At 39.9% G+C, this 15,083-nt stretch overlaps 3 protein-coding genes across 3 annotated transcripts; all 3 read right to left on the bottom strand.

Moving 5' to 3' along the window:
- Nucleotides 1-656: 656 nt before the first annotated feature.
- LOC150091990 (terminal uridylyltransferase 7-like) lies at nt 657-1,970 on the bottom strand. Its single transcript, XM_090370694.1, has one exon. The coding sequence runs from the start codon at nt 1,968-1,970 to the stop codon at nt 657-659; it is 1,314 nt and encodes a 437-aa protein (XP_090226820.1).
- Nucleotides 1,971-2,933: 963 nt separating this feature from the next.
- Nucleotides 2,934-4,625, bottom strand: LOC150091989 (irregular chiasm C-roughest protein-like). Its single transcript, XM_090370681.1, has one exon. It carries the CDS (start codon nt 4,623-4,625, stop codon nt 2,934-2,936), a length of 1,692 nt encoding a protein of 563 aa, XP_090226807.1.
- A 229-nt stretch (nt 4,626-4,854) lies between these two features.
- On the bottom strand, nt 4,855-6,129 carry LOC150091988 (terminal uridylyltransferase 7-like). The gene has a single exon (XM_090370668.1). The coding sequence runs from the start codon at nt 6,127-6,129 to the stop codon at nt 4,855-4,857; it is 1,275 nt and encodes a 424-aa protein (XP_090226794.1).
- Between the last annotated feature and the right edge of the window lie 8,954 nt (nt 6,130-15,083).

The raw sequence follows: 15,083 nt of genomic DNA, 5'->3' as shown, positions 1-15,083 counted from the left end.
AATGATAAAGTTAAATGTTAAATGGTTAAGTTACCTCCTTAAACTTCAGAATACACTTCTGGGTGGCTGTTCGTTTGATATATCCGAAACCAACCCAGTTCAAATGGAACTACACATACACTTGATATTTGTCCGTATGGGACATATTATAATACGATACAATACGTTAGGTTACCTAATATCTTGAGATAACATACTCCTAGTGAGGTATAATAATATCATATGATATAAGAATATGAATATAGTAATATGACATGACCATAAACTAACCATTTCAATTCAAGTTACATAGAAATAACAATATTCATTAAGAAGCTTATTACAATATAGATATTTTTTTTTTTTTTTTTTTTTTTTAAAACATCCTTCCTCTCAATTTCAGAAATTTAACCAAAGAAGTTTAAATCATTACATAAGTATGCATTGAGAATATTATTCATCATCTTTCAGCAACCTTTTCATCACAGACTTCTTTATAATGTGAATGCTTTTAAGAAGGAATAGAGTGCATATTTTATATACCAATTAAGTTAACATTGCGTCTTAACATAATTTACATACCAATGGATTACCCAAAATAATATTTGGAAGGCAAGGTTGTAAGTATACAACCTCTTTTTTTTTTTTTTTTTTTTGATAGTTCTACATTTGCATATTTAGACCATCTCTTCCTTGCGGCGTGTGACTTCAGTGTCCGGTATCTGCTGATGATTCTCTTGGTGTGTGGTCAAGCATGACAGGGCTTTAGATTCAGCTGATTCAATCTTAGCAATTTCTTCGTCACGGTCAACAAAGGAAGGGTTACTCCCGACTAGCGCTTCTCTTTCTAATTCTGTTTCTGTAGTGGCAACCTTTATGAGTATTGACCGGAGAGTTTGTCTAAATTGAAGAAAGTTCCATCGGCTAACTTGCTTTGCTAGATTTCGTTCTACTTCAAGTGGGTCTTCAATGGCTAGTGGGGATTTCCATTCCCACTCAGCTCTTCGGAAGCACATTCGTCCACGTGTGATCGATATGATTACATTCTGGTAATCAAATTCTTCGCTGTAAAAGAGTAACATACGTAACCAAAGTTCTCCAACTTGATCTTGGTTCCTCTTCCATATGGGCCAAGTGTTGATTATTTCTCCTAGGGTATTCTGAAAAGATATAGGTCGTCGCTCTATCCACCAGTCTCTTGTCATCCCAGGTATCTCCTGTAATACTGGGAGGACGGGTGGACGAACTTGTTGTAGGTAATAAATGACCATCAAGGACAGTCCGTAGGAGGATAGGCCATGTGTTCCAATTTTTTCCTTGTGAAGTTTCTTGGTGATGTTCTTCAGGTTCCCTACGAGAATCTTTACCCTTACATCTAATCTTACGTAAGTCTGGAGAAGGTAGCTACTAGCTTCAGCAAGTGAATTGTTCAGACAAATTGTAACTCTTAGTTTTTCTCGTCGAGGCCCACGACTCTTAAAACATAACTTCGCAAGTGGTGTTCGTGCATGAACAATCGTGTCTGCTTGTATGCACAGTGTGTGGAGTTTCAAACCTGCACATATTTCGTCGATGGTTCTCTCCATGAAAACTCTTCGCTCTTCGGATTCGAGGATTGGAATATTGGCATTAATATCCAAAGCTGAGTACCAGGCATCAAGTCGGGTAATTGAGGAACCAATAACTGATAGATTGGAGCCAGGATATGTCTTACAGATGTATCCTCGAACGTACGCAAATAATGTTTCCTTCTCCTTCCACTCGCTTCTGGTAGGGTTCTTCTTGAAGGTATGGTGATTACATGATTTCGTCAGAGCTTGTAATCGTAGTGGATTGGTCAGTGCCTGTATCACCCTATTTTGGCTATCATATAGCGTATCGGCAGAAAGTTGTGAGCGTGAGCAACATTCCTCAGTGTGCGGATCTTCTATCTTCCAAATGGTCAATTCTCGTTCGAGTTCTTCTACTGACTCCACTCCTCCAATTGCCATAATTGAGCTCCTTTTATCCACTCGATGAATTTATTAACCTATAAAATGATGAATTTTCTTGTAAGCGTTGGGTGTCCGTGTGGTTATGAATAACGATTTACGAGAACAACTTTCTTGTCTTTACTCAATTTTTTAACTACTTCCTTCTTCTATCTATGCATGTATATATTAGAGGTGGCATCTTAATTGCATAGGTTATATGCTGTTCGTTATACCCATACTATATGTGGTGATTACTTAGCACATAGCAATATTAATTGATGTCTGAATCGTATCTGATTATCATGCAACAATAGTAACTCTCAAATGGCTAACAACTCTCAAAACTACTTAAATGGATTTTTTTTTTTTTTTAATTTCTGAAGAGACATAAAAGTGGTAAAGGAGGAAGGGCCTCTTCATCATAGATCCAATCTGCACTATCCGGTTGTTTCGAGTTCTCGGTGGTACTTAAATTGTTGGCTACATGTTTAGACTTTATAACATTACTCTCTACGATGCTGATGACTGTTTGTGTTGATACACTTCTGGTAATAGGATAAGTGTCTACTCTTTGCCTGCAGTATTTCTGCCAGACATGTAAGAATGGACTGTGAATATGGTCTACTTGGCTAACAAACTCCCTGGCACCTTGCTTCACGCTTCGCTTGCGTCTACGGACTCTTCTACACACCTCACAGTGAGTTTCTTCTGTTGAGTCCATTGCATAGCGAGAGAGAGATTGGCCTTTTAAATCTGAAACTGTAGAACATCCTGTGTGTGGTTCGCTCGCTATGGGGGAAGTGTACTTACAAACGATACGACCTTTACTACTCTGAAAACTTCTCCATCGACTCATTCTGAATTTGTAGCTGTGAATATATATTTTTTTTTCCTTTTTTTTTTTGATTATAGCGTTATGAGATAGATGAGGTTGAAAAGAACATCTCTTTTTTTTTTTTTTTTTTTTTTAGAATAATCCTTTTAAAGAATGACCTCGTATTCAACTATTCCAGCTATTGGCGCTAAGTAGGTAGCTGCTGGTGTCCCCATCTCATTTACGTCAAAACGGCCATGGTCATCTCCCTCACAACAACATTTCGTCAATATCAAAATTCCGAGTCCTATCGTAACTATGAGGCTGCTGGCTACTGCTGACACTAAAGCTATAAATTCAAAATTCGTGTTCTGTGGACTTACCATAACTGTTATTTCTGTTGTTCCCCACTCATTGATCGCGTGAAAGATGTACTGACCATAGGTGTCAGAGGTGACTCTTATAAGGATCAATGTAACACGAGTATAACTGGTATAGTTGTGAACCTTAAGATCCCATCGAAATTGGTCTGGAAGCGCCTGTCCTTCAAACGACCAATACCAGTTTCTGACTGGTGGCACATTCTTAATCATACATGGGAGGTGTAGAATTTCTTCCAATTCTGCTTCGTGGTTTAGCCTACAGTGCACCAGAGGCGGTCCTGAAATAAACACAAGACAACCATCCTGAATCGTGGGAAATGGGGAACAAGAAACGTAGCATTCATATCTTCCAGTTTTTGATTCTTGCAAGTTGTCAATGATTAACTCCTGTGAGTGGGCATTGTGGAGAATTACTCCATCCCTCTTCCACTTAATTTGTGTTTGGGGTTTCGCATGCACGGTACAATTTAGAATGATGGTTTCGCCGATCTGGGCGGCAGTGTCATTTAATTTGGATAATAATACAGGTTTATACATAATGTCAATACGATAGGTTTTGACTGAGAATCCCAATTGATTTTCCGCTAAACAGGAAATTAAATCCCCATCATTCTCTTCCTGCAAGTCGCGTATTTCCAATAAGGGTCGATTGGTCTCATGAAGTGTTACATTATTCCGATACCAGAAATAATTAATTTTGCTGGGGTTCGCTTTAACATGACAGAAAATTTGTAGGTCATCTCCCACCATTTTTGGGCTCTTCATAAGTTGCATAGTTATTCTAGGCTTGAATTTTACATTAATGACAACCTGGGCATAACGAATTTCAGTCAGCGCCGGGTGCTCCGTGACACAGGTAATGATTTTCTGGTCCCAAGAATCGTTGATCGATTTTAGGCTCCATGTTACATCTACAATTGTCGTTTTGTTTACAGAGTCTACTCGCTCCTTTAACGTAACATTTGACGTCACTATTTGTTGACTCCAATCCCTCCAAAATATACTTGGGGATGGCTTACCTGAGATCACCCGACAGGTCAGTATTAATTCTTGTCCTTCTATTAGGTTAAACTGGGCACCCTCCACAATAAAGGGTGGATCTGGGGGAATCAACACTGTCAGAAAAGCTCTTGATGAAACACTCACACTCCCATCAAGGAGGGTTAATTCACAGTGAAAACTCTCTTCGTCCTCCAATTCAACAGGCTTGATTTGCAGATTGTACGTTCTCGCCCCTGTTGAACCAACCATGCCATATCTGGTCCAGATTCCAATATGATGTGCATCCCCTAGGGATCTACCATTTTTAAACCACTCGAAGTTTTCTACCGGGGTTGTACTGCTACACGGTAAGATCACTGATTGCCCCAAAATAGCCGTCCGATTGATCGGCTGCATGAGAAAAACATCTTCGGTGACTACAGCCTGGATATAGGTCAGGAAAGCTCCAAGGATTACAATCATTACTCCACTCATCTCTGTCGTGTCCTCTTGAAAGCCTTAGGTTTATACCTAAATAATAGACATACCTTCCTTTCAGATATTTTATTTTATCTATTCCTAACAGCAACAAAAATATCCAAATTTTTATTTCCAGGACGAAGAAAATTCAATATTTATATTTTCGAATAATGAATATAAGGATTTACTGTTTACTTAAATTTCCTCCCTTTTTTTTTTTTTTTTTTTTTTTTTACATAACTGTTTATTCATTTCGTTTTTCTTTTTGTACAGATTTTTTTCCTGAGTTTGCGAAGGTACTCTTACTCCTTCTTAAAACTTCAGCGGTCTTTCTTTCCACGATAGTTTCCGTGGTAGTAGCCACGAAGAGGGTCGACCTGAGAACCTGTCGAAACATCTTGAAATTTGGCCAACTGAGTGGTTTTCCAAGATTACGATCATCCTCAAAGGGATCCTCGACTACGAGCGGTGAGCTCCACGCCGGTTTCGCACTTCTTAACAACATCTCATCTCTTTTTATCGAAATAATGACGTTTTGGTACTTAAATTCCTCGCTATAGTATAATAGCATTCGGAGCCACAGCTCCCCGACTCCATCGCGATTCCTTTCCCATCCGGGCCAAGTTTTAGATATCCATTCTACTTCATGCTGAATGTGGGCAGGAGGCTTCCTTTTCCAGTAGTCCTTGGTAATTCCAGGTAACTCCTGTAGGACTGGGAGAACTGGCGGATGAACCTTCTGCAGGTAATAGATTACCATTAGTGAGATTGCATATGACGATATTCCATTATGCCCTGCTCCTTCAATATGGAACTTCCTCGTTACGTATTTTAGATTCAAAATAAGGGTCTTTACCCTCACGTCCATCTCCACATACAAACGAAGTAAAGCGCTATTGGATTCGGCGAATCGATTGTTTAGACATATATCGACCAACATAGTCTCTCGTCTTGGACCTTGGCTCTTATAGAGTACTTTAACTATGGGAACTCGGGCCTGAACAATGGCGTCTGCCCCCATACAGTTCGTACGCCTTCGAAGTCCAGAGCATATGGTTTCTAGTACTCTTGTTTCGGAGACCTTTCTCACCTTAGAGTGCACACCTGACAACTTCACATGGAGATCTAAGTCTGAATTCCATGTATCAAGTCCAGTAGAGGTGGAACCAATTATCGATAGTCTAGACTCGGGATACATACTCAAGATGTGTTTCTTGACAGATGCGAACAGAGCTTCTTTCTCGGTTCGTTCTTCGACTGTAGGGACTAAGTTTTCAGTCTGACGGAGGCACAGGACAGACAGTCCTTGTATACGTAGTGAGTTCGTCAGAGCTTGTTGCAACCATTCCTGAGTAGTCAAGTTTGTGGACACCCGCGGGTGTAGATAGTATTTTTGAGCCTGATGTACGTCCATTCTCAGATTAGCCAATTCCTCCTCGATATCCTCTACGGGGTCAGCTCCTCTGGTAGCCATGACATTTCTAAGATTGTCCTTGCTGTCTCGACTTGCCTGCAACATGATGAATTTGCCTTAGGCACTGTAGTTGAGAATGTTAGTTTTTTTTTTTTTTTGATCAATAGCATTTTTCCCAAAGATTATCCTTACTATTATTAGTGTGGTTATTCATTATTATATATATATCTATACATATACATTTTTTTTTTTTTTTTTTTAAATACTGAATGCTCATCTTCCCTAATCTATCAGCTCCACAAAATTTTCTTTGTCACTGGGACCGTCTGAATGGTCTGGGGTCTTTGGACCCTCCAGGGCGTCAAGTACATCCCAAGGATCTTCTATAGCCAAGAGGCTAAGACTTGGAGCAAAATACATTGATTTAGTCAACCAAGACGCGATACACGGCACTCGCTCTATGGGCACTGGTTTTGGGTCTTGTATTGTTTCGAAAATCTGCACAAACTCTCTATTCATCGTGGTGAGAACCCCTAACAAATCGATTGCTCCATTGGCTCCTTCTAATTTATCACAAAGACGCTGAAGGAACCAACTCCCATCTTTCTTCATTTGCCAGGATTGGCATCTCTGTACTGCTGAATGTACTAAAAGAAAATCTGCATGGGCGAAAGTTTGAATGGTTGATGGGTCAATTTTTGTCTCTGCAGGCTGTATTTCAGTGCCGGTTAACTTGACACCATGGCAGTTCTGGATGAAATATATTTTAGGTTTTCCTTTTAAAGTAGGTGCATTCATTTCCAGGAGGGGATATGTGATGTGATCAAAAGTATACGAGCCATCTCGCGCAAGCAGCTTATTATCTTCCCCATGGGTGATGATACAGCAGACAAAGCAATCTACATGTGACTGGTCCTCAGCCGCAATGCCCTGTAAGATCATACCAATTTCTACGACTGATGCATCATAATAAACTTGGGATAGGAATCCCATAGATGCAAAACACCCACGCACACGCTCCGCATCCTGAGAAGCACTCATCTCACCGCATTTTATCGGTGTTACTTCAAATATCCGGTTACACAAGATCACACAAACTCCTTTCGTACTGTGATTCATTCGATAAAATTCTTCTCCCAGAACCTGTTGAGGAATAGAAAAAGACGGTTCAGTATTTCGAGGAGTGACATTGCATCCTAAGCGTCTCTCCATTAGATCTGGGAATTCGACACGCTCGCAGATTATCCGGGCCATTCTTACGCCTTGCCCAATCACAAGTCTCCTGGAAGTGACATTAAAAAAAACGATTTCTAATGGCTCAGTGGTTATTGGAGTAATCATTTGAGATTCCAATCTCAGTCCTAATGGCAACACCGTGTGGCCTTCACGAGGGGCAATAAAACCTATGCAACCAGGTGGTATTAGGATCCTTAATCCAGTATTAATGGTTCGATGTGATCCAGACGGAATCACACATCCTCTTGGATTTAGAATTGCATACCCCAGTGATGGGAACGCCTCTCGCACTGGTTCATATGCATTACGTGTCAACCTGGTATAATAGATTGTGGGGACAGTGGATAGCTGTTGTGCTATAGCGGCCTCCAATGTTCCTGTGACTCGGTGATTCCATTCCATGGTTTTCAGTGGAAGGTTGTGGCCAGGGCTACTGCTAATTAAATTTTTCGAATGTTACAATACGTCCTCCTCTTCTTTTCTCTTTTCTGTAAAGAAAGAGATAGAGATGACGACTAATTTACTATTCTTGCTCTTTTCTCATTCCATTTCTTTGCAAATTGTAAAGAAAGGATGAGACCGGTAAATTTTCACATCTTTCTTCTCCCTTGAACTTCAACCTAATTAATCTTCCTTACTACTTATCCAAATATTCTAGATTCCTAAAGTTCTTAATCAATACTGTTGGTTAAAATGAGATGCCAAAATCATGAGATATATCTGTATATACATATTTTTTTTTTTTTTTTTTTTTTTGAGCATTCTTTGAACTTCCTGTGACCTACCTTTTTATACAGGCCAAACAAGCCCCAATCATAAATAAACTTCCTAAAACAATGGCCGCTAGGATCGCTGGATAGAGGAGCCAAGAAATTATACTGGTTCCTCGAATAAGCCTTACAAAGGCTTCCCATGGATTTTCTCCTGGCGTGAAATCTGGTTGTGTCTTTACCTGTGAATAGTTGGGATGCATTACTAGTATTGTAGGGTCATCTAAACAAAATTTCAAATCGCGGCAATCCGAGATTGTGCGTCCAACGAGGCAAATCTTTTCCTCATGGCACTTCTGATCCGTTTTAAATTGTATTTCAAAATCTGTGGCTGTGGTAGTCAAATATAAAGATTTAGTAGCTACTTCAATGTTTTTAAAAGTGACGACAACTCTTCCGGCTAAACAGGTTGATGATGCTGTCACCCGAGTTACTACCATTGTGTCACAAGCATAGCATCCCACTGGAGTTGTTATTTCAGGTGATAGTTTTGGACATACAGTATGAGTTTCCATGAAGAAGGTATATCCATTAAAGTTCAGATCTAGCACTAAAGGTGCAGATCGAAGCATTTTTGATAATAACTGTCCCGACTGTTCTGTATAGAACTGATGATATGTTCGTGTTTTCGGCAATTTGTTAATTTTTCCTTTCACCATCCTCAGCAAATAGGACTCTTTCCTACTGCAAGTAACTCTAGCTTCGTACAAATGACATGTGATCATATTTTCATCAAAAATGAAATCCTTCGAAACACTATAGTTAGACTGGACGTCTCCTATCTCACCATACTTCGGTCTTGACATAGGAGCAGCCTTATCCAAGTATGCCTCCTGGGGTTGTCCCACTCGCAAAATTAACTGGGAATCCGTGATTCCTGTTGGCTGGTCATATGCACCAACCACTTGCATTTCTATCCCCTTCTGTGTTCGAGCATATTCCTCGAAGATTATCTCTTCGTCGCGTCCGTCCTCTTCTGTGTGAGCAATGACCACATAGGAGCAAGACATACCATTGACTTTCCTTACTTCGTATGATTTCGTAAAGTCAGGGACAAGCCATACTCGGTAATGGATACATGATTGACTATCGATTATCAAACATATCGAACCGCTATCTCCAGCTAGACAGTTTGTAATCCCAGGCCAGCTTAAGGATTCTTTTGTCAGAGCGGGGAAGTTGAAGTCTCTGTGGCATACGTCTCCCCAACGACAAAACTGATTTTGTGGACAGCTAGTTTGGCTGACTAGATGCTCATCCACAGGAAACGTATAATAAAGTCGCGTTGTTGACCATCGGCATTTTACTTCTTTGAATGTAATTTTTAGCTGAAACACTGTTTGATCAGTAGTTGAGGTGAACCATAGACACTGCGTAAATTCAAGATTCCTTAGTGTAACTCGAGCATGGGTAAACAGTTCACAAGGATTTGTGCCTTCGTTTCCATCACACTCTCGTACTTCGGATGGTATAACTTGATGATTACTACATTCGTCTACAGCTAGCGTGGTTATTATTAACCCTATCAACATAATAACAGTTGCAATCAATGGTCCTTGATCATTTACTCTACCCATTCCTCTCGCATGATTATCAAAATGTTGACTGACTCGCTCAGTCGTTTGGGCTATTCTTTCACCGGTATTAATTCCCGCAATAGCTGAAATGTGACCTGCTAATTTCGCTAACCGCCATCCGGCCCTTAATAGTAATGTTAAGGCTCTGATAACTTGCCACAATAATTGTATCAGTACTTTACTGTAGTAGACAGCCATTAATGTCATAATGCCTACAGTTACATAGATACAATACACTAAAGATTCTGGTAGACAATGCCTATTTTTAATTAGCTCCCAACAAAAAAACACAATTCAACTGATAACATTCATTTCTTCCAGAAACATGTACTACACCCTGCAGTACATTGCCCTTTTCAGTAATGAAGGAAAATTTTAATGCTCCTGGGATTCTCAACATTTCTAAAGGTACTTGGGCTTGTAAAGGTTCAGTGACACGCATTATCTTTTCGATGCCCTGTTTTCGAATAATTAAAGTCCCTTTTCTATCTAATGTAAATACTGAATCCGTAAACAGCACTTTAATTCCCTGCTCCTCAAACTTAGCCATCTCCTCAGCTAATAACTGTCGATGTGACCTCGAAGAAGGTCGCAGCACAGTGCAGCGTTTAAAAGAGATAAGCGTTGGATTTATAGAAATTCCTCCATCCGTTAATGCTAACCAGCTTGTTTCGGCTGATTCTATGTCACAAATGCAATCCGACTGTTGGTTACATTCCATCTGAAAACAAAATTCCATCGACCCATTACACTTCTGACGTGAGCAGTGACAAGGTCTTCCTTCCTTTTGGCATCGATAGACCTGAGAAGTACCGTTTCTACGCATCACTTGATTAATAATAAAGTGTTGAGGAATACCCAATGATCCATTGGAATACAGTATTCTTGTTACCCACTGTTTTAAACAATTTCGACATCTATTTTTAACACATCCGCCTTCTACCATTAAATCGAGTTTCACTTCACTTGGCTTTACAAATGCACAACGATAACTGCCATTTACTATGGTACATTTTTCTATCTCATAAGCTTCAGCTTCCTTTACTATTATAATTAATAAACATCCTATCATCCATACATTCCGTGATATTAAAGATTCAAACCATGGACTCATGATATTCATGATTCTATTAGTCTTGCCTTTTCAGTATAGCCTTATTTCACAGGAGGGAACCTACAAGGTAAAACCAACTGGTACAGAGTTGAATGAGATGAATGAATACGAAGTAATCATATGCACACAAACTATGAGTATCTATGTATTCTGTTTATTTACCTTATCAAAGCCTTTAGAAAACTTGAAAGTTGGAGGATGTAGATGCTCCTCACCTGTTCCGTCAATATCTTCCTCAGGAGATGTACTTTTTCATTGTGTTATATATATATAAAATTTTTTTTTTTTTTTTTTTTTTTTTTCATTTCATTCGTTCTTATTTTTTTTTTTTTTTTTTTTAAATTTTCCATCTCCCAACCGTTTCTTTAAACCATTCTAAAGCATCTTGCGATGACCGTTCTTCCGTACCCTCAACATCTGAAACTTCTTCCGTTGTGGATAGTCTTCTTCCTTCAACATCATTATCTGTCTCGACGTCATCTGTTACATCCTCTTCCTCCGTTGCAGATATCTCGAACTCATGCGTTGTTTCACCTGTGGATAGTGATGCCTCGCCATTTGTTGGAACTTCCTTTTCTTGGCTTAAAAAAATGACAGTTGGCTTACGCCTTTCAACAGTACTCTTGACATCTGCTTCTTCTGAGGTTCGTTCTAATTGGCGATCTCTACTTCTTAAGTGATAGTGATGTGTTGGTCGACCTAACCACGTTCTAGAGTCAGGATACTCTTGTGGGTCACTTCGTGATGCTGGTTGAACTTCCTCCGACGATAGTGATCGCTTAATTGTCCTGTTTGACTCATCTATTGGTCTGGATACCGGTCTTATCTGCCGATATGTCCTACCCAGCTGACCAGGGAGAGCATCCCACCAAATTTCTTGGTCGCTCTCCTCTCCTTCCTCTATTTCAACTGAGGTAGCCTTAGGGTGTACCTCCACATGCTTTGGAGCGGTTTGCTCCTCTATTCTAGTTTTCACTTCCAAAAAGGGTTTCCTTTCAGTAATCTTTGTAAGTCTATCAACATGTACGAGTTGTCTGTCTTTTGGTTTCGTCAAATTCTGAATTTCATAATTTACAGGAGATGTCTGACTAATAACTCGATATGGTCCCACATTTTGTCGAGCCAGCTTACGTGTAAAACCTCTTTTCACTCTAGGCACATACAAATAGACTACACTGCCAACTCGTATTTTCTTGTCAATTGCTTTCTGACGTCTATAGGCTTCTTGTTCTTCATCAGCCTCTTCTAGGTTTTCTTTGACAATCTCATAGGTTCTCTTCAGTCGTGCACACAATGCTTCGCTATAATTCTCCAATGACGAATATGTTGGCTGAACATCAGATTTCCAGATATGCTGTGGCAATACAATATCACGTCCGTACAGTAGAAAACTAGGAGTTTCTCCTGTAGCGCTGTGAAATGCAGAGCGATAGGCTAACAAAGCAATCTGCAAAAATTTAGGCCATTCATGTTGAGCAGAGGCAACCATGTGTGACAAGATGTTCTCTAATGTCTGATTTATCCTTTCACATCTTCCATTACTTGAGGGATGATATCCACTCGTTCGTACTGCTCTAACTCCAAGTTTTGTATACACTTCTTGCATTAACTGTGATACAAAATTACTGCCTCGATCTGAGAGTACTATGGATGGTATCCCATGACGACTTATTACTCCATCGATGAGGGTTTCTGCGACCTGCTGAGCTGTTTGAGTACGCATAGGATATGCCTCCACATACCGTGTAAAGTGATCCACTACCATTAAGATATACTTGTAACCTTCTTCTGAAGTTGGTAATGGTCCTAACACATCGACTGCAATTTTATAGAAAGGTCTTGCTTCCGCTTCAGCTCTAACCAAATTCGCTTTGGCTTTAGGTTTAAAACCTCGTCTTTCCATACAACTTGGACAAGAACTAACATAATTCTTTGTGTCGGAGTACATGTTGTCCCATATATAGTCCTGCCTGATTCTCTGAAGAGTCTTGGTGAGAGCCATATGTCCTGAACAGTGTGCATCATGGCAAGCTTTTAATATCTCACCTCTTAATTTACTTGGTACTACTAGTTGTTCCAAAGGTTCACCCCTAGTTGACTTATCTGTTGGTAGGGAATAGTGATACAATAGTCCATCTCTTAGAAAGTATTGGTTTGCTAATTTGGGGGAAAGAGGTTCTGCCTTCCCTTCTAATTGTTCCAAAATTGGTTTTAGTTTTGGATCTTCTCGTTGCAATTTACGAGTGATCTCTTGTGGATCGCTACCGTCACTATTGCTCCCATCTTGACTTGGCTGATTCAAGTCAATTGGCATCTGTGTGTCCAGTGCACTAACTGGTCTAGACAGATAGTCTGCGTTCTGATTTTTCTTTCCCGGGCGATACTGAACTGTAAAATCGTACCCCATCAACATAAGATTCCAACGTGTAAGACGTGCATTTGGATTCTTCAGATGAAGTAAGTATTGCAGGGGTCTGTGGTCTGTTACTATAACCATTTGTCGTCCATATATGAAGGGATGGAACTGTTTAATGGAGAAGACAATTGCTAATGCTTCTTTTTCTGTAACACTGTAATTTAGCTCGGCCGCCCTTAGTTGCCTACTCACATATGCTATTGGTTGGCGAACACCAGTTTGTCCACATTGTTCCAAAATTCCAGAGATCGCTTTTTCACTGGCATCTGTAGTTAAATAAAATTCCTTCTCAAAATCAGGATATATAAGAACTGGTTCGGAAGTCAACAGTTCTTTTAACTTCTCAAAAGCTTTATTCGCAGCTTCGTCCCATACAAACTGCACAGATTTTTTTGTTAGTTTTGTCAAAGGAAGACAAATACTAGCAAAGTCTGGGATGAATTTGCGATAGAAGTTACACATTCCTAAAAATCCACGAACTTGTTTCACGTTTTTTGGGGGTTTACACTCCCTTACAGCTTTCACATTTCTGGGGTCGGGTTTCACTCCTTCGGCACTAACGACATGTCCCAAGAAATCAATCTCAGTTCTCAAAAACTCACATTTACTAGGCTTTAATTTCAGATTATATTGTCTCAATCTTGCAAACACTAATTCAAGTTTGCGGAGGTGGTCAGAGAACGATTCTGAGCACAAAATGATGTCGTCCAGATAGATGAAGATGGCTTCGGATTGGAGACCTCTTAAAGCGAATTGAAGGCCACGGTTAAACGTTTCAGGCGCATTGCGATGCCCAAAAGGCAGGCGTCGGTAATTAAATAACCCGGCATGACAGATGAAGCCTGTCTTGAAACGATCAGCTTCATGTACAAATAGCTGATGGTAACCATACGCAAGATCCATTTTCGAAAATAGTTTAGCCTTCCCGATCATACTAAGAGTATCTTCCATGTTTGGCACTGGATAAGCATCTGGTACAGTAATACTATTTAATTTCCTAAAGTCAATGCAGATGCGTAAGCTGCCATCTTTCTTCCGAACTGGCACTAATGGCGCCGCAAACGGTGACTTGCTATATTCAATAATTCCAGCATCTAACAATTCTTGTATTTGGCGGTCGATTTCAGGTCTAAACACATGTGGAACACGATATTGTTTCAGTTTGATAGGTCTATCATCTGTGAGTTTAATTCTGTGTTTGAGAACATCTGAACCACTCAACTGATGCGGTGCTTTTGCAAAGACATCCAAATATCTCGATAACAACTCTTGCAGTTGTTCTTTCTCGTGCATCTTCAAATGATCTAATTCAAAATCGTCCATAGTAATAATGTCTTCATCCATTCCTCCTGAAGATTCAGAAGCTAACTTAAACTGCTGGTCACTTATGGCGTGAACCTGAACTACTTTAGAGTTCTTTTGCAGGCGTACTGGTTCTGTAGATAAATTAGCTATGACAGCATGGGCCTGTCTTTTGTCATTGAGACATGAAAGAACACATTTTATTGCCAAAGAGTCATTCTTAAATTTAGGGTTAGGTTCTATAACCACTTCACACTCGTCTTTTAACTGATTGTCGCACTGTAGCATTAGAACACGTTCCGTGAGAGGTGGAATTATTTCCTGTGTAACAGTTCTACCTGGGGTAGGTTCATAGGACTTCATTATTTTTGTCCTAACACCTTCTTCACGCATACAGACACGCCTTGGCACTGACTTAATCATACCTGTCCCCATATGTATCACAAAGTCGTGCTTCCGCAGCAAATCAGCTCCCAAAACCATCTGATATTTATCACTCAGTTTACTTTCTGAGACAAGGATATCTTCAATAAATTCCACACCATCTAAGGAAATGCATAAAGTCACTTTATTCTGCACTGGAAGTTCATGACCCGTAACAGAATAGACCGTCTCTGATATTTGATTATTTGGCAATTGGTCGT

This window comes from Mastigoproctus giganteus, chromosome 1 (genome assembly GCF_048544385.1).
Source record: "Mastigoproctus giganteus isolate SK-2022 chromosome 1, ASM4854438v1, whole genome shotgun sequence".
Taxonomy (NCBI): domain Eukaryota; kingdom Metazoa; phylum Arthropoda; class Arachnida; order Uropygi; family Thelyphonidae; genus Mastigoproctus; species Mastigoproctus giganteus.
This window is presented reverse-complemented; position numbering and strand designations above follow the sequence as displayed.

What these genes read in the sequence shown, in the direction of transcription:
- LOC150091989 (XM_090370681.1), bottom strand. Translation starts at nt 4,625, where the DNA reads ATGAGTGGAGTAATGATTGTAATCCTTGGAGCTTTCCTGACCTATATC.
- LOC150091990 (XM_090370694.1), bottom strand. Translation starts at nt 1,970, where the DNA reads ATGGCAATTGGAGGAGTGGAGTCAGTAGAAGAACTCGAACGAGAATTG.
- LOC150091988 (XM_090370668.1), bottom strand. Translation starts at nt 6,129, where the DNA reads ATGTTGCAGGCAAGTCGAGACAGCAAGGACAATCTTAGAAATGTCATG.